This window comes from Scedosporium apiospermum (genome assembly GCF_000732125.1).
Source record: "Scedosporium apiospermum strain IHEM 14462 chromosome Unknown SEQ_SAPIO_0033, whole genome shotgun sequence".
Taxonomy (NCBI): Eukaryota; Fungi; Ascomycota; class Sordariomycetes; order Microascales; family Microascaceae; genus Scedosporium; species Scedosporium apiospermum.
Window position 1 is genome coordinate 773,733 of NW_015971734.1, and position 19,792 is coordinate 793,524.

At 51.8% G+C, this 19,792-nt stretch overlaps 5 protein-coding genes and 1 pseudogene across 5 annotated transcripts; 3 read left to right on the top strand and 3 right to left on the bottom strand.

Annotated features, from left to right (window-relative positions):
* Positions 1 to 1,054: 1,054 nt before the first annotated feature.
* On the bottom strand, positions 1,055 to 3,098 carry SAPIO_CDS0794 (Phenylacetone monooxygenase; the record flags this gene model as incomplete). The annotated part of the gene is made up of 4 exons (XM_016783496.1): positions 1,055 to 1,461; positions 1,558 to 2,187; positions 2,279 to 2,436; positions 2,551 to 3,098. The coding sequence occupies 4 exons, from the start codon at positions 3,096 to 3,098 to the stop codon at positions 1,055 to 1,057; spliced, it is 1,743 nt and encodes a 580-aa protein (XP_016646262.1).
* Positions 3,099 to 5,316: 2,218 nt separating this feature from the next.
* SAPIO_CDS0795 (uncharacterized protein) lies at positions 5,317 to 6,568 on the top strand (the record flags this gene model as incomplete). The annotated part of the gene is made up of 2 exons (XM_016783497.1): positions 5,317 to 5,808; positions 5,906 to 6,568. The coding sequence occupies 2 exons, from the start codon at positions 5,317 to 5,319 to the stop codon at positions 6,566 to 6,568; spliced, it is 1,155 nt and encodes a 384-aa protein (XP_016646263.1).
* Positions 6,569 to 10,082: 3,514 nt separating this feature from the next.
* SAPIO_CDS0796 (Extracellular matrix protein) lies at positions 10,083 to 10,838 on the top strand (the record flags this gene model as incomplete). Its single annotated transcript, XM_016783498.1, has 3 exons — positions 10,083 to 10,275; positions 10,347 to 10,628; positions 10,711 to 10,838. 3 exons carry the CDS (start codon positions 10,083 to 10,085, stop codon positions 10,836 to 10,838), a joined length of 603 nt encoding a protein of 200 aa, XP_016646264.1.
* Positions 10,839 to 12,139: 1,301 nt separating this feature from the next.
* Positions 12,140 to 13,267, bottom strand: SAPIO_CDS0797 (annotated as a pseudogene; the record flags this gene model as incomplete).
* Positions 13,268 to 14,967: 1,700 nt separating this feature from the next.
* SAPIO_CDS0798 (Succinate dehydrogenase [ubiquinone] iron-sulfur subunit, mitochondrial) lies at positions 14,968 to 15,999 on the top strand (the record flags this gene model as incomplete). The annotated part of the gene is made up of 3 exons (XM_016783499.1): positions 14,968 to 15,334; positions 15,427 to 15,575; positions 15,679 to 15,999. The coding sequence occupies 3 exons, from the start codon at positions 14,968 to 14,970 to the stop codon at positions 15,997 to 15,999; spliced, it is 837 nt and encodes a 278-aa protein (XP_016646265.1).
* Positions 16,000 to 17,135: 1,136 nt separating this feature from the next.
* Positions 17,136 to 18,522, bottom strand: SAPIO_CDS0799 (NAD dependent epimerase/dehydratase; the record flags this gene model as incomplete). The annotated part of the gene is made up of 3 exons (XM_016783500.1): positions 17,136 to 17,760; positions 17,852 to 18,152; positions 18,321 to 18,522. 3 exons carry the CDS (start codon positions 18,520 to 18,522, stop codon positions 17,136 to 17,138), a joined length of 1,128 nt encoding a protein of 375 aa, XP_016646266.1.
* Between the last annotated feature and the right edge of the window lie 1,270 nt (positions 18,523 to 19,792).

Genomic DNA, 19,792 nt, shown 5'->3' on the forward strand with positions numbered 1-19,792 from the left:
AACGACATCCGTCGATTCGGTTCTTGTTTGAAGGCACTTTTACGGAGCAGAACTGTTCCGTCCCCCTTTTTTACTACCTTTTTTTTCTTTTTCCTTAGGCAAAGAGAGAGAGGAGGATTTGTTCTTTTATTTTGGTTTTCTCCTGTACGACTGATTTCGCACTTGTCATATCAGTATACCCCAATGCTTGCGACAGTAACGATTCCGGACACTGGTAATGCCTTTGAAACTGCATTGACGGATACAACAACACACAAAAGGGATAAAGAGGCTCGGCGCCGTGGATACATATAATGTTACAATGTCATTTTTATTGCCGGCTTACTTCCCTTAACTGGAAGCCTTTTCTTGTCAGAAGCATATTTCTAGGGAACTTTTATTCTTCGAGTCATGGTTCTTCTTTTGTCGTCGACGCTGGGTGTGTCGATGGTCTTTTACTTCTGCCTCTTCCTCCTCTTCTTCTTCTACTTGGTTCTTTATCTTAGTTCTAGGAGGCGGATTGTTTCGTTTTTTTTTTTATGCTTTGCTTCTTCTTCTCAAACCATTATCATTATTATCATTGCCTTGCCGGTCGTGGTCTATAAACAGGATGGGAGGAGTACGGATGTTTGCGTCACAAGACAGAAGACGAAATAAAGAGAGAATGTTCAAAAAAAAAAAAAAAAAAAAAAAAAAAAAAAAAGCTGTACGAAGTCTCGGAAAATACATCAAAGAGAAACCATGCCAGTATTATTACTCGAAGTGGAGAGGCATCTTGAACGACCTCAGTGACCAAGTTTTTCTATTGAGGCTCCGAAATACAAGTCTCTGGAGCTTCGTTGGCATCTAACGTCGATCTTCGCCTCTTTGGGCTGGGAGCAAGATGTGCATGAGCTCGTCCGAGAGTTAAGCTTAATGAATCAGGTAGCATCCGGGACAAAAACGCAGAAATGGAAAGCTGGTGCATGAGTTCACATGCATCAGGTCTCGAATTGCCTTAAAAATGTCAAGTCTACTCTTCCGGCTGGGTCGATGAACTTGGTGAGGAGTGAAGATGTATATATCCTACCCTCGATTACATCTTCATTCCCTTCATGGCATCCATCTCCAACCGTGTAAACCCATTCCCCAAATACCCAAATCTATTGCTCCTCCCTCTCCCCTCATAAACATACTCCCAGTCCTCCCCCCTAAACTCCCCCAACATCTCAATAAAATGCAACCTACTCCCCGGATGCAAAGCCGTCACGGCCCCATCACCCCCGGCCTTATACCACGACCGGCAAGATCCGGCCCACGCCGTCCGGGGCATGAAGGCGGCGACGTGCTCCGCGTAGTCAGCCACGGCGGCGTCGGAGGGCGTCATGGACAGGATGCATTCGGTTTGGCACTTGCGGATGGCGCGGGCTATGTATGTTGCTATGTGTTCGCTGAGGGTGAAGACGTCGCCGTGGGAGATGGGGGCGTGGGGGCCGAGGAATTCTAGAGAGCCTTTGTTTTAGTATCTTCTTGTTGATGTTGTGTTAGGTGGCATTGGGATGGAGACAGGGTGTCCTTGCGTCGACTTTTGATACGTACTGAAGTAGTTCGGCATTCCGGCGATGCCTAGGGACATGTACGACGTGGGCGTCTCTTTCTTCCAAATATCTTGAAGGTTCCCTTTCCGCCCTACCACAGGGAACGGCGGCACAAACGAGTGATCAAACCCCGTGGCACATATGACCGCATCCACATTCAAAACCTCCCCATTCTCCAGCTCAATGCCCTTCCTTGTAAACCTCTTGATTCCCTCCGTCACAACCTCCACTTTCGGATCCCGCATCGCCTCCAAATACCCCGGCGCTGGCGTAAGCCTCCGGCACCCAATAGGAAACTTGGGAATCAGCACTTCACAGAGCCTCTCGTCGCCGCCGAGCATTGCCGCCATGTACTCCCGGCACTTTTGCGCCGCCCACTCCTGCTGCGGCGACGTGCTCATGAGGGATAGCGCGAACTTTAGGTTTGAGTCCGTGTCGAGGGCTTTGGTGAAGGTGTCGTAGAAGGTTGGGTCGGTTTTGAAGCGCTCGATTTGTGTGGGGGTGAAGTTCTCTGAGGTGTCCATTTCGATTTGGTTTACGATTGGGGCGGCGGCGCCCATTTTCATGGTTTGGACGCGTGGGGGGAGGATCCATGTTGGTGTGCGGATGGGGTGATAGAGCTTTTTGGCATCTGTATAAGTAGGCCCGGTTAGATATTGGGAAAGAGACAAGGGGGTGTAGACAATAGGCTCTGTCCCGTTTCCCTAGTGGGAAGAACGTACGTGGTACTATTTGAGGGAGCACCTGGACACCCGAGGCTCCGTTTCCGATGAGGGCGAGTGTCTTGCCATCGTACGTGAAGTCCTCCGGCCACGCCGCCGTATGCACCATCTGCCCCTCAAACTCTTCTCGTCCTGGAATATCCGGCCACACCCAATTGCTGTCATGAGAAACTCAAGTCAGTCTTTCGTTTCCTCCGATATTCTCAGGTCACCTTCAGAACAACATGCCCTAGGAAGGGAGAGAAGAGAAAAGGGAGTGAGGAAGCACCTACTTCAGGATCCCAGAAGCATCAATCAGAAAATCCCCCAAATCCACAACTTCACCTCCATCCCCCTTCTCCACCCTCACCTCCCACTTCGCCCTCTCCTCATGCCACCTCACCCCCTTCACCCTACACCCCGTCCTAATCTCCCCCCACATCTCCTCCTCCTCGCAGATCCTCCTCAAATACCCATGAATCTCCCCCGCTGACGCGAAGAAGTTCGTCCACTCTGGGTTCTTCCGCCAGCTAAACTGGTAGTTGTGGCTGGGCACGTCGCACCTGCACCCGGGATACCGGTTCTCGAACCACGTGCCGCCGACGTCAGAGTTCTTCTCGTATAAAACGTGTGAGTAGGGTAGGGTGCCGAGGGTTTGGCGGAGCGTACGGATCATGTTGATACCGCTGGCGCCGGCGCCGATGGTGATGATGCGCAGGGGTCGGGGGGAGAAGAGAGGCGTTTCGTGGATGGCATATTGGTTGGTGGTTGTGGGAGGCATGGTGCCTCCGTTGGTGTCTTGGTGTTGGGAGAGGTGCGGCTGGAATCTTGTGCGGGACATGATGATGGATTGGATGCGGAAGAGGGGGCAGAGGTTGGAGGTTAAGCTTGGTAGATGGCCGTCAACGCCGCTTTCACTGAGTGGAAGGTACAACCCGAGTGACAGGGTGAATAGAGCACTGTAACTAAACTAAGAATCCTAGTACGACCGGGAGATCAATCTTGGGGCCCGGTAACATGGTAATATGGTGATACAGGCAAAAACTACATGGAAATAAGAAAGATGAAAGAGAAAGAGGGGGGAAGGGTGCAGGTATAAGGACTCCCGGGAACCCGCTAGATCCAGAGGAGGAAGCGAAGCGTGTACCAACATTCCACGCCACGGAAAATCCTACCTTTGACTTACAAGGGATGCAGGTGGAGAAGAGAGCTAGGCGCCAAGGGACCCTGCGCAAGCAACCGCATCCCTTGGAGGGCATGCAAACCGGCCCTTCATCGGCTTCCGCCCGGAATCGTAGCTTCGACATCAACCATCACATGAGTGGTTAAGTCTGTTGTGCTTCTTCGTCCAATACTGAGGAGTAAGCTTCGTAACTACTTCTTACAATGCGGAGGAGATGCTATCAGATACGGCGGTATACACAGCCCTTTCTTGGTATTTTTATCTAGATCCTAGACGCGGCTACTACTTCGGAAGTTCGCATTCCACACACAATTAGAAGTGCGGGTAACGGGCAGCCGGGGGTTTCTAAGTCGAAGAAAGGCTGGACCCGGTCTCGGGTGTCAAGATGGAATGACCCCACGTGGAGGAATGGATGTTTGTTGTACAACAGTGGGGAAGATGCAGTCAAAGTCCCGGCTGAGTGGGAGATGGCATTGTAAGAAGAGAAGAGCAGCTCCGCGACCCAGCAAAGGGAGTGAGCCACAGGAAATGAAAACCTGGTTTGGAAAGGTCTTTATTTGAAGCATAAGAACGGAACGACCCGGGGAGATGAGAACTTTATCGATCCTCGACCCATAAGTTGATCCCCCTCACCGATGCCCGTCATATCTACAGTCCATACTCACCTGCAGTTAGTATCCAGCGGGTCAGAAAGCAGAGGGAAGCAATCAAGGTGGGTGGTGGGGGAACTGCCGAAGGGTGACAGGTTAGTTTCCTCCCCGCTGCGGAGAGAAGCGTGCCTGCAGGGTCACAGTCTGGCTGACTGCTTCATAAGAGGGAGTCAATACTTTCGTTTGGTCCTTTTACGACCGTGGGATGGGAGAGATACGGCACCTGCCTTGCGTTGTCGTACATCTATGGTTGTGCTGCGGCTCCCCAGATTTGAGGGAGGAGAGCACGATATCTCGCCATCATCCTCTTTGCTCCCCGGAAAAATATTTCCGTGGATGTGTGTCCTAGGGAAGAGCACGCGAAGTGCTGCTCGATTCAACAAAAGGTCAAACTGAGCATTGCATCCGGAAATATCTAACCATGTCCGATGGTGAGAATGTTTGCTGCCAAGTCGGAGATGTCGTAAATCATCCAACCATAAGCCAGTCACATCAAGCTTGGGAGCTTCAATTGGGAGAAGAACGAACCCCGCTGTCGAATGCATCGTTGATCCGTCCGTTGAGAGCTGGGGTCGGGGTCCGAGTCCGGGGACTGGCCCCTCGTTGGCCCTGCCTCAGCTGGAGTAGGTTGATCAATTTTCGGAAACGCATTCAAATCGAAGGTCTAGAACATTATCATGGCGATAATCTTTTCGTCTATGGAAGCATCAAAGGCAGAAAAGAGTGCGGCTGATGAGTAGCTGACCGACGTTGCGCAATCATCACCTCCTTCTTCTTCTTCTTGAGTCCAAATAAGGTTGATGGCGACAAACAGCAAAAGCATCTGTCGACATTGTAGGCCAGCTTTGGCTTTTTCGGGGAAAAGCCCAATCCCAGGGCACAGATGCAGCAGATTGGGTAGGATGAATTGAGTGCGGAGGAGGCGTCCATCCGTTCTTTTTAGCTTCTTATCATGTCGGAAGCTTTTTCTTGGGCTTCCCCACCATGCAAAATTAGCCAATAGCTGAACGTGGCAACCACCACGGAATCAACGTCTTCAGACCTTACGTCTTGAATGGTATCCCCCATCCAGGTAATGCCGACGGCCTGGGACTTCCTGTTCCAATAATCTTCCGTACGACCATAACGGATTATCTCGCGAACGCGAGCCGGCGTGCCACAGCAGACGGCGGATATCGAGAAACGGCTTCGTTGAGCCCCGCAGCTGGTGGCTCACAACCGCCATAATGTCCTTTTCGTTTTCATTTAGCGGCGACGATATAGAAGGCCAAGATGACGGTGTTCAGCAAGTCGAGGTGCCGAAGGGACCTGGGAGCGTTGCGCCCATCGCTGCGCCGTCTTCAACTCAACGGCAGCAGGCAACCAGTGCGTTCCCCGTAGAGGGAAAGCCACAGCTGCAGCCCACGCGCCAGAATATGGACTCGATGTTAAGCTTACTACCTTCTAAGATCGCGTACGATCTATTAAGTGTCACGTTGGTTGATGGGCGCATCATAGGCCTACCTCGTCGAGAGCTCTGGGACGTCCGCGTTCAACTCATGGCGGAGGACGATGGGAGCGGGTCGACTACCGAAGGTCTCGGTAGCCATGATGTGAAGACGGGAGTCTACGAGGGCGGCTTCAAGAGCTGGGAAAGCAGCGTCGATCTCGTCAAGGTGCTCGCTAGTCTCGACTATGGCCGACATGATGGCAGCACCCAGCCGCTTCATGTAATCGAGGTGCGTTGAAACCGGAACGCCCTACGGCTCAACTCCGATCCCTTACGATTTTCTAGCGAATCGAACTTGAGAGCTAACGTCACCTTTACTTCCGTAGCTGGGCTGTGGCACCGCGTTACCCTCGCTCGCTCTGTTCCGGCAAGTAATGTCAGAAAGGAAATCTGCAGCCGAGCCCGGGGCGGCTCCTCCCCCGGCGCTGCTCATGACGGTGGCCGACTACAACCCATCAGTCCTGCAGCTCGTCACTCTGCCCAATTTCATCCTCACCTGGGCGCTGCTGTTCAAAGACACCGAACCGGCTCTCAAAGACGCCTTCGAATTAGAGGACGAACTTGAACTGACTGATGAATTGAAGCAAGCCTTTTCCCATTCCTTAGCAGCAGCCAACGTCACCCTGTCCTGGATCTCCGGGGGTTGGTCCCACGAGTTTGTGGAGATCCTCTATGCCGCTGCGGAAGAAAGGGGTCTGCCTACATCGCTCACCACCTTGGTCCTAGGTGCCGAAACGATATACTCGCCCTTCGCGCTCCGGGCTTTCTACGAGACTCTCGTGGAGATCCTACAGCGGGAGCACCGAGAAAGGCCGGGATCTGACGCCCAAGTCTTGGTCGGTGCAAAGCGTCACTATTTTGGTGTCGGTGGATCCCTGGACGACTTTGTCGAGATGGCTAGAGGCGGCGGGTTTGTGGTTGAGCAGTTAGCCGAGGAGACGGATGGTGTCAGGAGGGGCGTGGTTCAGTGTAGGCTAGCCGCGCCATAAGAAAAATCAGAAAAAGACAAATTAAAAGAAAAGAAGAGCAAGATTGGCGAGATATGTTGCTAAGCGGGCCGTCTAACCCTACTTCCGGACGATCTCCTTCGGTTCCCAGACCTCGGAGGAGTTCCAGGCGGCCGGCTGATGAAAAGCGAGAGGTTATAACGGCCCTTTGATAAGCCCGCCTCTGGCTTCTTCTAATCAGCGAGCGGAAAGGAAACCAACTTTGACAGGGATCCTAATTTAGGCGCCGCAACAGAAGTGGCATTGAATCCGGGAAACTTTCTAGAAAATCAAGCTCTAGATTCTGCATCCTGTATGGCCAAAACCGATTGATCTCGCAGGGTGTGTTTCGAAATTTCTTTTCCGCCATGTTGTGCATATCAAACACTCTATGCCTTGGTTTGCCAAGATTGTCTCTGTAAAGGAAGCATCATCGTTCGTTTCTTGCCCCCTTCCTTACGCGTCTTGTTACTGCCCCACGGTCGCCGCCGTGAGAGATGTACACTGCAACACGGAACAGCCGGGTTTTCAGGCTTGTCGCAGATGGCGATGACTCTGTTCATATGGAAGCAGCAACGAATCGAGGGATTGCTTCATTGTGGATACAGCTGGCTGCACTTGGTAACTAGAACGAGAATCGATCCGGGTCACATGCATGCATGCACAAGGGGTCTGCTTTGTACATTTCACAAGAGGAAATTATGATTATGAAGCCGTGGAATGTGATGCCATTCGCATCTAGGCTTCCAGGAAGCTGCATATGAGCGAGTGACGCCTCTTTTGGAATGGAGGATTGATGTGGGTGGCGATTCGTCTCTGCGAGGAAGTCTCTTTCCACGATGTGGTGGTCTACTCTTCCATGATTATTTCCTGCTTCGTCCGTGTTCTCCATGTGTCATGGAGACCAAGATATTGCCGGGCTGCCGGACTCTACGAGAGACATGCGATGATGCAAGCGTGAGATTAAACTTTTTTTCCTTCTTCGTACTTGGCACTGCCACCACTCCGGTGCGATCGGGAAGTGAGCGCTAATTAGGACCTGGAGGGACGCTATTCCTTCATCAACTGTTGAACCTTTCTGAGCAAGGTCAACGCTGGCTGTCACGGCAAGGAGAGCCGTAGTGCAATCCATGCGCTAACGATGGACAGAAATGCCTCGACGCCACAGGACTAGTGTAGACGGTGGGAGATGTCAGCGATTGGCCGGCAGAGAAAGGCAAGAACTTCAGTCCTGGCCATTCCTTCTACCCTGGTGCCAGGTGGGCCGCTTTGGAGAGCCTGGTCAGTTCACCGGGGCCTAAACAGGAAGCAGTCTCTAAAGGAAACACAGGTCGATAAATGACTGGAGAGCCAGGAGGAGATGACGATTCAATTAGCGAAGGCGCCACAACTGCATGTGAATACAGCTTGGTCCCTGCGTACCCTGTGCTTTCCGCCTTTGCTGTTGCTGAGGCCAAGGGATGCTGTACTTCGTATGTACAACAGGAAGCGTGGAGTGGGCAAGATCTTGATACTCCATGCTCTAATGATGCAATTGAATATTAGTGGGTCGCATTGCCGGGAGCCACTGCGGACAAGATCGTCCCCTCAAGAATCACTGATCGCCGAAAGTTCCTATCGAGATGTCAATGGCCCCTCAATAATCTGCATGTCCGTGTGAGCTCAGAGACGAATCGCCCCTCTGACCGGACGAGCAAGTACCACCAGAGTACGAAGGAAGACAGGTCACTGCCGTTGAGAGGCACAGGCGCTTCGCTGAAAATCGACGAGACGACGTGTGTTGGTTACTCAAGTCGGGAAACACATACCTCCTTCCCGCAACAAATTGTTCATGGTTCTGTGGACCGCACCTGCAATCTAGTTTGGTCCAGAAGCATTCGATTACATGCGCAAGAGCACCCGGATGAATGCACGTCTGGCAACACGAAGCGAGATAGATGGGTTGAAGCCCGAATGGGTGTAGGACGAGCTGTGTTGGCTGGATGAAGGAGCTGGAGTGCATCAACAAACTGGACTGTCACTGGACGGGAGGTACCACACCAAGCCGATTTGTACGTCGCTCTTGCGACGTTGTCTCCCCAACACGAACAACGATGTCAGCACTATTTTACAGACTTAGGCAAAGTTCTCACTTGAGCTGATCGCCTCTGCCGGATGGATGACGAGTCTCTTTCCTTTTACGTTGTAAACAAGCTCTTGGTCATCGGAGGTTGGAGGACTTTCCCTCGTAAGAAGTGCACATACTACATTCGAGAGGAACTGCCCCCAGCGCCGTCCATTAGAGTTCGGACTGTATCTCAGAAGAGATCAATGATAGGATAGCGCCTCTCCTCTGGAGAGATCCATGCAAATGCTCCACCCAGGAAATCAGATGGCATCAATGAATCCACTCCGACGCCGTGTATTGATGTACATTACGAAGTACACTCCACTAATTGCAACATGCGGAATCAGGAAAGCACAATTGCAAGATTTTGTACAAAGTGGGCCCTGTATTGTAGTTTGTCAGGGAATCTATTGCGGGGAGTACACCAAGGTACCAATAGCGATGGGTCGAGCTCAATTAATTTCCCCTGTTCAATCCCCCAAGTGGCCTAGCGCAGGAACAAGCCTTGCTCAGGGACGTAGCGTCTAGTATATGTACCACTAGTGTGTTAGAAAGAGCAAATATTTCATGGGGTCTCGGTGTTACACCATGGCCGGTACAGTCGAGATACAAGTCGAGTCCCTGACTTCCCTGAACTGAGTCCCGCGTGCCGTAGCAACACGCGTTCAATTGTAACCCATCTTGTCCTTCATGGTTTGCATCATGGTTGCTCTGGTGGTGATGAAGAGTATTAGAAGGTACCTCGCAACTTCCGTCTCGCCTGTGCTGCAACTGCCCTGTTCCAGCTGTGGCCTGTGGCGTACCTCGTTCTCCGTAGCGTACTTCGACATCGACCTGCCCATCGTCAACAAGACTAACACCCCCAGACTCGCTCTTTCCTTCCAAGCACAGCTCGCCTCCATCAATGTACCTTCCCTTCCCTGCAACCCCCCTGGGCTCCTATTCTCCATCGTTCCTACTATACCGAAGGGGAAATTAATAGACCTCCACGCCCGTCTCGTTTCCTATTTTTTCTACTCCCTCTTCTTCTCCCTCCTCGAAATCCATCAACTGTAACCATTCTTTTCCCACATTTTCTTTCGACACATTCTCTCTTCAGGAATTCTTTTCGACTTGACTCTTGAGCATCGCCTCTAATAATAATCTGTATATCACCGTGAGTTTCACCCTCTACCTTCATTTCCTCTCTCCAAAGCAGCAATCTCTGTTGCTCCCGATTCCCTCTGCCGTGCCCCCAGTGTCACAACTGACTGCGTTGGACTGGCTGCGTGACATTTCAGGTCTCAGGTTCCTAGATCTGTACAACCGATTGCCAAGAACATTCAAATACTGACAATCTCCCCTTCGCTGGTCCAGATCTCTTCTTTAGAGCATTCAACAAATCCACATTCATCACCCAACACCATCAAAATGAAGTCTTTCGCCACCATCCTCCTCGCTGCCCTTGCGGCTGTCGCCAACGCTGTCCAGTTCACCAACAGCGCTTTCGATGTCGAGCCCGGCAAGCCATTCGAGCTTACTTGGTCCGGTGCTACCGGCTCAGTCACCATTCTCTTGAAGAACGGCCCCCAGGACAACCTCCAGACCGTCGACACCCTCGTCTGTAAGTGATGATCCGCATTGACTAGAGATGGTGGGTGCAAGAGGCCATTTGCTAACGAGACTTTTCCATAGCTGGTGCTACTGGCGGCTCGACTGAGGTCATCATTGACCCCAAGAAGTACCCCTCCGGCACCTACGCCTTCGAGATTATTGACTCGGGTAACCCCGGAGCTCCCAACTACAGCACTCAGTTTAACATCGTTGGCAGTGGTACCCTTTCTGCGACGGCCACTGCCACTGGTGCGAGCTCCACACCTACCTCCAGCACTCCTGCCAGTACTACCACCTCTGCCTCTGCCTCTCCCAGTGCTTCTAGCTCTGAGAGCGAGTCCGCCACCCGCACTTCCTCGTCCCGTATGTATTATTATTATTTACATGTTCAACCTGCTTTACTCGCCCTGTAACTTGATGCTAACCTCTCTCTTTCACCTTGTAGGTGCTAGCCAGTCCTCGGCTGCTGACGAGAAACCCACCTCCGTTCCCGATACCGGCGCCGGTGGTCGCCTCACCTCTTCTTTCGCGCTCGTCCTTGTCACTGTTGCCGCCATGTTCTACTTGAACTAGAGGCATTTCCGAGAGTGGTTCGGAAGTTATGAAAGCGACTTGCGGATGGATGGATGGAATGCAGTTCTGTGATTTCTTTTGCGCAGGCGTCTAGAGGGTTGAGGATACCGTATATTAATAATGGATGGCACATATAGCCATGGACCGGATCGTCATGGCTCATGGAAAAAAACGGAATTACAGCGGTCTCTTTTTTTCTTTCGATTTGATTATTTTTTCTTCTCTGGTCGTGTTGTGTAGTACGTTAGGGAATGGGTTGCATGTGTATAAAACAGTTGATACCGCAGGCCAATACCACACACACATCGAATCCGAGACGTTCCCACCCATAAACCTTTCATCGGATCTGAAGGAGATGTCAGTCGCAACTTGGCATTGAAGAGCCGTGGAAAGCGGTGGGTCTTCGGGTTCCACCGACAAGCCTGGGGTGAACCAACGAGAGCTTTGACAATCGGCTTCCTGCAGAAGCAAACAATTGATGGATGTACCCGGTCAGCGGCAGGGGAAGGAGGTTGCTTGCTGGACTCCGTCAATATGCAGGGTTCACTTCTCACCGGTTGCTAACTTACTCGTGCAGCAACTGGGCCCTTAGGATGCATGGCAGCGGATGTTTGAGGGCGGTTCGGCTGTCGAGGTTTGTCTCTGCCTCCCCAAACGTCGACTGTAGAAGAGCCGATGAATTCTCCACAAAGCATTGTGGTTCGAGTCTTGTCTACTCCCATGGTGCATCGTGCATCCATAACAAATGGCAAAAGGGATGATTTTCAAATCTGTAAAACTATGCAGCACAGAGGGGGGCTAGGCTCACACAAAGCCGAGATGGGGTTGGTAACATGAAAGAGATATAACCTCTTTTGATTATATTGATATCCTATTGTTATTCTTTTTGCCCTTTCGATATTCCTCTCCTCTTCCACATTTTCCCTGCTTCTTTCTTTTTTTAGTTTCTTCCCCCTTTCCTTTTGACGATTGTAATGCGACCGATTTAAGCAAACAGCCATGAACTCCGGGTGGATGCAAGGGAAGATGGCGATAGTTGGGTGACAAGGGGTTGGGGGGTAGGGATGAGAAGGGCCAGTGATGGCAAAGTATATAATAGTGAAGGGAAAAGGAAAGAGAAAAAAAAAGGAAAGCCACACTACCCAGATTTTCATTAGATGGATGGAATGATATGACATGGGGGAGAAGGAAACAGAGTTGCCAACGAGGGGAAAACAAAAGATCTAACCCAAAAACCATACAAAGGAGAAAATCGCTAGGAAAAAACCAAAATTGCAAATGAGGCCAACCTGAAGAGGGGACTACAGATGAGGCTGGGGGCCCTTGTCCTCGCAGACGACAGCGACGAGCACACAAATGTCGTCGACCTTGCCGCCGTCCCATCGCTCGTGGGGATACGCCTCCCTAACGGACTTGGAGAAAGGCGACTCGGACTTCTTGTCCAAGCTAGCAGACTTCGCGGCGGCCGTGATGGACGCGGCAAGGGAGTTCTGGAGCGTTCGGGGCTGCTGTTGCGCTCCTCCCGATGGGGTATCATTGACCTCGTCTTGGTTCTGTTTGATATACTTCGCGAGGTCGGGAGCGGCGCGGATGGATCCAAACTCGGTCATCTGCCAGGCGCCGGAGCTCGTCATGATCCGGCTCGCGATATGCAGGACGTCCTGGTTAAAGAGGTTATCCCAGAGACCGTCGGTGCCGAAGATGACGACGTCGCCGTGCTGGAGGCACTTGTGCGTGACGTCTGCGTCGCGGGGCAGGTCACTGAACCCGCGGCCGCCGAACATGGCCATGCGCGAGAGCATGATGGGCGGAATCGCCGAGAGCTGAAAGGGTGTGTTGAAATTGTGCGTTTGCGGGCGGGAGTACGCGTGTACGCCGTTGAGCCGGAGGATCAGGTATCCCGAATCGCCCAGATTCGCCACATCTAGACATCCGTCCGGCGAGGCTATGGCGACGCACGCCGTGCTTCCTCCCGCGGAGATGCTCCTATCGTGCAGCACGTCACTATACCCCTTCTCCATTAACCTCCGCGCCGTGAGTAGTTCCCTCGGCTGCTCCGGGTCCGTATCGTGGTAGTACGCCTGCGCAGCCATATAGTCGCAAAACGCGTGTGAGAAATCAGCAGGATCGACATTCGAATCGACCCATCCGCCCACACCATCCGTCACGCCGAGAGCCACGGCGCCCGTGTCGCCGATTCTGCTGACGAAGAAGGCATCGTGACCGCTGTCCGGGCGCGACTTTTTGGATTTCTTGGTGCGCTGGATGCGGTGGTAGGGGTTGAACTGATAGGTGTGGGTCGCAGGGTCGAACTTGTGGTTCTTAGCTATGAAGGAGGCCGCGATGCCGTAGTTGTATCGGGGTTCGATGGGTTGGGAGGAGAGGTATCGAGTGCAGCCGCTGATGTGGGTGTATGGGGGAAGGGGCATGTCGTAGCTAACGCTTGTTCGGATGTGCGTCGACAACGAGCCTAGAGTTGGTCGAAACGTGTTAGAACAGAGGGAGAAGAGGTAAAGAAGGCTTCCAGCGCGTAATGTAGATCTCGAAGAGAAAGGGATTTCTCGCCTCGCCTTGAGGGATCGCATGCATACCTTGGCCAGGTTGACGATAGCACGCTCTCGCTATCCGGGACGCAAATGTGGCCATAGCCACACCAACAAGATATCGGGAGACGCGCCGTAATCACGAAGGGAAAGGAATCAAACGCTAGATATTATCAGGTCCCAAGGTCGCAAATGTATTGTTTCGCGGAGATGCGAGTCGTATCGGAGATGCGCGGCGGGGAGAGAGAAAGAAGTTGATAGCAATCAGAGCTCTCCGCGGAGTTTGCTCGGTGACCAGTGATAAGAGGGGAAGCTCTGAGGCCCTCGATTTAGTCCACCTCTTAATTTTTTTCTGCTCTTTTTTTGGTTTTCTGCCCACTCCTCAACAATTAGAATCCTGTTCGCAGGCCGGTCCAGCACTAGCGGCGCTCTTGTGAAGAACCAATCTCAAGGAAAATTCGATGCAAGGGACCACGATTGGAACAATTGATTCGTTCAAGGGTCCATTGGAGCTCCAATTACCTAATGTTTACTTGGCACATGAAATTGTGCAACTTTTGTCGTTCACAAGGGAAATTGGAACATCGAAAAATCCAAGATCGAAGGACAGATCATCGTAGTCATGTCCGACAACTGGCAGAAATCTGGCCAGATGTTGCCAGCCGGCTCGGTCCCAGCCGATCCGGACCCGCGAAATCGGGAGCGACCGGGTCTTTGAGGACATGAAGCTGTCTTGGTGGACCATTTGCCTTCTCTCTTTACCGTCCAAATCGTTTGGGGGGGGAGAAGGGGGGGGCATTCCCAGATCCACCGTGGTATTTATTAACTTGTTCTGGGTCGTGAGTGTTCTTCCTGGGCCACTTCGACGACTCCACTTCACTGGAACAAAGCCTCGGCTCTCTCGCTCGAAAGGTTCCGATATCTGCTGGGAGTACGGCAGTTTGTGCTAACAATAACTCGAATTGTACTTCAATGCTTAGATTTTACGCATACAATACGGTTTTATAGCCATTGGCCACTACCACGTAGAAACAAGACTAAAATTGTATACTCTTTTTACCCATCGATTCAGGACTGGACAATGGACGATGACATCGCCAGCAAACTTTTAGGGCGAACGGCGCACGAAGAACAGCCGGAGGTACGAAGTACATTTGCCAAGGAGCACATGTCTCTTCTCCAGGTCCGTGTCTCCGTCTGGATGCACTTGGATTCGAGGCTCCGGACTGACTAAGCAAACCACGCACGGGATCATTGACAATAAGTCAAAGTTGATTGGTCGTGGATTTGGTGCTATAACCGAGGTGGAGGATAAACCCGTCTCCAAATGTCATGAAGCATCGGAAGGAACGTCAACCTTGAAATTCCCCAGCGTCCAATTCTCACCAGGTTCTGGAGATCTCTTTTTGCTAAGCAGCTCCTCAACCCCCCCTTCGCCCACCACCACCCAGGCTTTATTGGCGATTCTAAAGCCCTCAATTGCTCTTGTTGCTACCCAAGGGTCAATATTCCGATCCTTTAGGGACTTTCTTTCGCAGCAATTGCTCTCTCTCCCCCTCTCGCTCTAATCGCCCACACACACAAAAATGGCCGCTCTCCGCTCTACCACCTCTCGGGTGCTCGGCGCCCAGCTCTCTGGTGCTGCCTTCCGGCCCGCGGCGTCCATGTTTGCTAGGACCATGGCGACCGTCAGCGAACCCCCCAAGGCTGAGAAGCCCAAGAAGATGAGGACCTTCCAGGTCTACCGCTGGGACCCTAACAACGCCACCGAGAAGGCGCGTCTCCAGAACTACGAGCTTGACCTCAACGAGACGGGAGAGATGGTGCTCGACGCCCTCATCAAGATCAAGGATGAGCAGGATTCCTCGCTCGTCTTCAGGAGGAGTTGCCGTGAGGGCATTTGCGGAAGCTGTGCCATGAACATTAACGGCCAGAACCATCTCGCGTGCCTTTGTAAGCTTCAGCCTATAAACCCATTGGCCCACGGAATGGCCTGTTTCTTGCTTCAGACTTGAAGAAACCAAGAGCTAACGTGGGTTCGAAAGGCCGTATCCCCGATGACGGCAAGGATGTCAAGATCTACCCTCTCCCTCACACCTACGTCATTCGTGACCTCGTCCCCGATCTCACCCACTTCTATGCTCAGCTCAAGTCCATCAAGCCTACTCTCCTCCGCACTACTCCCTCTCCTGATGTAAGTTGGATCTCCCTCCAGCACAGCACCTAGGCGGGGCTGCCCCCCAGCTCCTGTGCCCCCTAAATTCAAAGTCACGTTGTACTAAACCCCGCACCTACAGGGCAAGGAATACCGTCAATCGATAGAAGAACGCGCGCGCCTCGACGGTCTCGACGAGTGCGTCCTCTGCGCCTGCTGCTCGACCTCGTGCCCCTCGTACTGGTGGAACTCGGAGGAGTACCTCGGCCCCGCCATCCTCCTCCAGTCCTACCGCTGGCTCGCCGACTCCCGAGACGAGAAGACGGCCGAGAGGAGACAGAACCTCAACGACAACATGGCTCTCTACAGGTGCCACACCATTCTTAACTGCACTCGTGCCTGCCCCAAGGGTCTCAACCCCGGTCTTGCCATTGCCAAGATAAAGAAGGAGCTGTCCCTCTAAACGAAAGGAAAAAGATGAGAGAGATCACACTAGACCTCTTCTAGCTTGTTGAAGAGTGTGAACTTCTTTTATAAATCCTTTTAGGGATGGATAATAATGTGTTTTAGGGCCTTCTTTTTATTCTTCTGTTCTTCTGGAAAACAACTCATGGGGCAAGGCGCGCTGCGAAAATTTTCCTTTTGTTCCAAAACAAAAAATCATGCAACAAAAAACAAGAAGAAAAAAAGAGAATGAAAGCTCCCTTTTGTTGTACTGTTTTCCCACCCCTCTGTTTTCCAGAGACAACTTCTTTTGTCTCGTTGTCTTATGAGAATGCGACAAAAACATGCGGGTTTACCTGAAATAAATGGGAAGGGGGAAGGGTGGTGGTGTGGTTTGACTGGTCAGGGTCTGTTGAGAATGTAAGGGATAGCATCATTTTCCGTCTTTTTTTTTTCTATTTTAGTTTAACCCCCCGGCCCCAAGAGCCCCCGGTTCGCCGAGGCGGTGACGGGATCTGTGTATTCTCATCCTCGAACATATACAATAGAAAGCTTTCGATCAGTTGCGTTCTTCCGTGAGGTCGTGTCCACTTTGAGTGTAGTTTGGCCGTGACTCTATGGTGTGTGGCACAAGTCGAGAGGTACATCAAAAATACCACACAGGAAAGAAAATGATAAGATGGGATATCTAGTTTATATGAAGAGTAAAAAAAGAAACCAACTATATGTCAGGCTGAAATCCAGATGTCTCGCACAACAATGTTGTTTGATGTGGAACGAAGTATTTCCTCCCATGCTAAATGTCTCGTCGAGCAATGTCCTCCTATCCTGACTTTCCCCTTGCCTTCTTTTCGCCTTTTTTGTCCTCCCCTTCCTCACTTTCTCCCAGTGTCTCAGTCCGATAAGAGGATATCGTAATAATACAGGTGCGCAAACGTCGGTCCCAAGGGACGAGCATAAAAATCGCAAGTAGCCGCCCGTCAAAAGACCGAGAAATACCTGACGAAGAGCTGACGGAGACAGAGATGAGGAACGGCAGTGTAAGCTACGATGCCTCGGATGTTTGCTCGGCAAAGGTCGTGCCTAGACCCTGAGAGAAGGATGAGTTGTCCGCACCTATCTCTAGGTAGTCCATCTATTGACGAATGCCGGCGATCAGGGCCACCAATTCATTTTTTTGTAACTCTCGATGACTTCTTCAAGGAGCTCTTTGGTGATTGTGGGCTTCTCGTATTTGAAGCCAACAATTGCCTCTAGTCGGCTCCCGTCCATACTCAAGTCTGTATCTTTGAGCAATTCCTTTTCCATGAAAGGTGTGAGAGGGCCTGGGCGTGTGATCTTCGCCTCCTCTAATAGAGTTCCCCACGGTCCAAGTAGCTCGTCGTTGATATCGTCCACCACACTGTCCATGTTCAACCGGGCAAATGTGCTAACAAGCTGGCCCTGGAAACCGGTCTCGATCTTGAAGATCTCGCCAACAATCTCGGCCATGGTGCCTTGCGTCGTAATGCCATTGTCGACAACGTTGAAGATAGGAGTCGGGCCCATCGTCTTGCTGTCCCAGTTCGCCTTGCCGTCAGCATACCACTTCGCAACAGCCCATATTGCTCGAGTCACGTCGTGGATGTGCACAGTGTTGGTTCGTAGGTCCTTGGTCCACAGCCACTTCATCTCGGACTCGAGGTACTGGTAGACTCGGGCAATGCAAAGGCCCGTGGCAACCCATTGAGATGCATAAGGGCCGTAGACATGAGCCAGTCGAACGATGGCCAAGTTGAGGCTGAGAGCGAGTTTTTCGAGTCAGCATATTCGTATAAAAAAGGACATAGCATGCATGTAGAAGCTGCGGTTGAAATGGTTCAGGTACGTACCCCTCAATCTTAGCCAGCTCCTCCTCGGCCTTCAGCTTGAAAACAGCAATTTTGCTCCAGGGTTTCAACTTGTCACCTTCCTTGCTTGGCGTCGAATCCGACTTATATACCATTCCGGTGCTGAGCTCGATGAAGGCCTTGACGTTTCGTTTTGCGGCTTCCTTCCCTAACGCGACTGACAGGCCAAGAGAGCGTATCCTGTAAACCTCATCCTCCTGAGAATATCTGGTCTCACCACCACAATTGAAAACGTAGTCCCAAGACTTCCCGTCGCCGCGGTCAAATATTTTCTCTAACGCTTCTGTTTTATGGCAAATAAAGGTTGTTCGTCAGCGGTATAACTTAAAAAACCCATGATCAAGTCGCCGTGACACGTTTTGAGTCCGAGTTTCGGAGGCGGGCGCGGGTTGATTTGGGGTGGGAGAATTGGCTGATGCAAGATTTATCGGGCAAGATAGGCCGCACTCACGTTCTCTACTCGCATCAGCTTGCATAAACTTGTCCGGGGAGCAGGCTTCCTTGAACTCGGGTGGGAGCCACGCCAGCTGGGGGAGCACCTTGTCGACAATTCGCACCTCGGAGGCAAGGTCGTTGTTGTGAATGTAAAGGGCGAGGAAGCGGCCGACATATCCCAGCCCTCCAATAATGAGCACTGATGGCTTTTCCGCCATGGTGAATGATTCAAAGGTCGCTGTCGCGAATGTCGGTTTCGGTCGACTAGACGGGTATGTGCGGGGCTAATTCACCCAACGATGGTTGCTGCCCTCGCCCACCTATGACCGCAGCAGCGTCGACACAGAATATACGAGAGGACACCGGAGAGCAATCGAGGGAGTTGACACGAAACGGAAGACGGCGTCGGTAGCTATTCGGTAGTGTTCGAAGAAGGTGTGAGGCAATGAGTGACCCAGGCAGGAGGAGGGACCTTTGGCACTCGGTTGCTAGTTGGAGCCCCGCCTCGAGATGGAGAGGGAGGGAAGTTAAGGGTGGTCTGGCTGGCTTGATGTGAAAGGAGGATGGTGGCTTGGGCGGGAGCGGACTAGTTAAATTCGGAAAGAAGGGAGCTAGCGCCCCTGAAAAAAAGGCTTTTTGGATATTTGCGATTTCCGTCGTGGTCGCAAGGGAGAAAGGAGGAAGAGTACACCACACGCAATAATGGTGGGAACGAAAGTACGATAGCAATGACAAGGGCAGATCAAGAGAGGACAGTGGAGGTGGAGGAGGCCGCTTGCTAGGAGGAAAGAGAGAGGGCTGGAGGGGTAATATTATGCGGCACCGAATGGGGTAATTTGTGTTCCCGTACCTCGAGTACAAAGAAGAAAGAGGACAATGCTCAGGGACAGATTTGATAGCAGTAATATTACAGCAATACTTCCTCCATACCTCAATCGTCTTCCTAGCCGGCTGTGTTAGTGTACTGCTCGCCGACACTACAAGCAATACTTCCTACATTCTCGAGACGACACCCCCCCAGAAGCCCAGACCAGGTGGAGATGTGGGAAACGAATATGTACAAGTACGAAGCACTAATACTCCTTCTCCACCAGATGTGGTCTGGTCAGGTCTTTTCCCTGCCAGGGGTGAGTGCTTGGATGGGGCAGGGGCGAGGAGGGGCTATAATGAAAGGGGAAGTGCGGACTTCGCAGTTGGCTTCTTCGTCGTGTACTAATGAGCATGTACTCGACAAAAGAGGACAGTCAGAGAGAGACGAAGAAAATCTCACCGGACAAATCAAATGTATTCATCACACCGGGAACCTGCCAGTCCCATGAAAGCAGCGAGCTAAAAAGGACCACAGCACAACAAGCACTGCATGGCAGTGTCCTGTTTTCGAGTCGGATGGTGGGGCTAAGAAGAAGAAGAAAACCAGACGGACCAGTCAGGAAAGAGTGGGATGATGAGGACTTCTGGGCTGCGGGCGCGGGAAAATCCATTGATGGA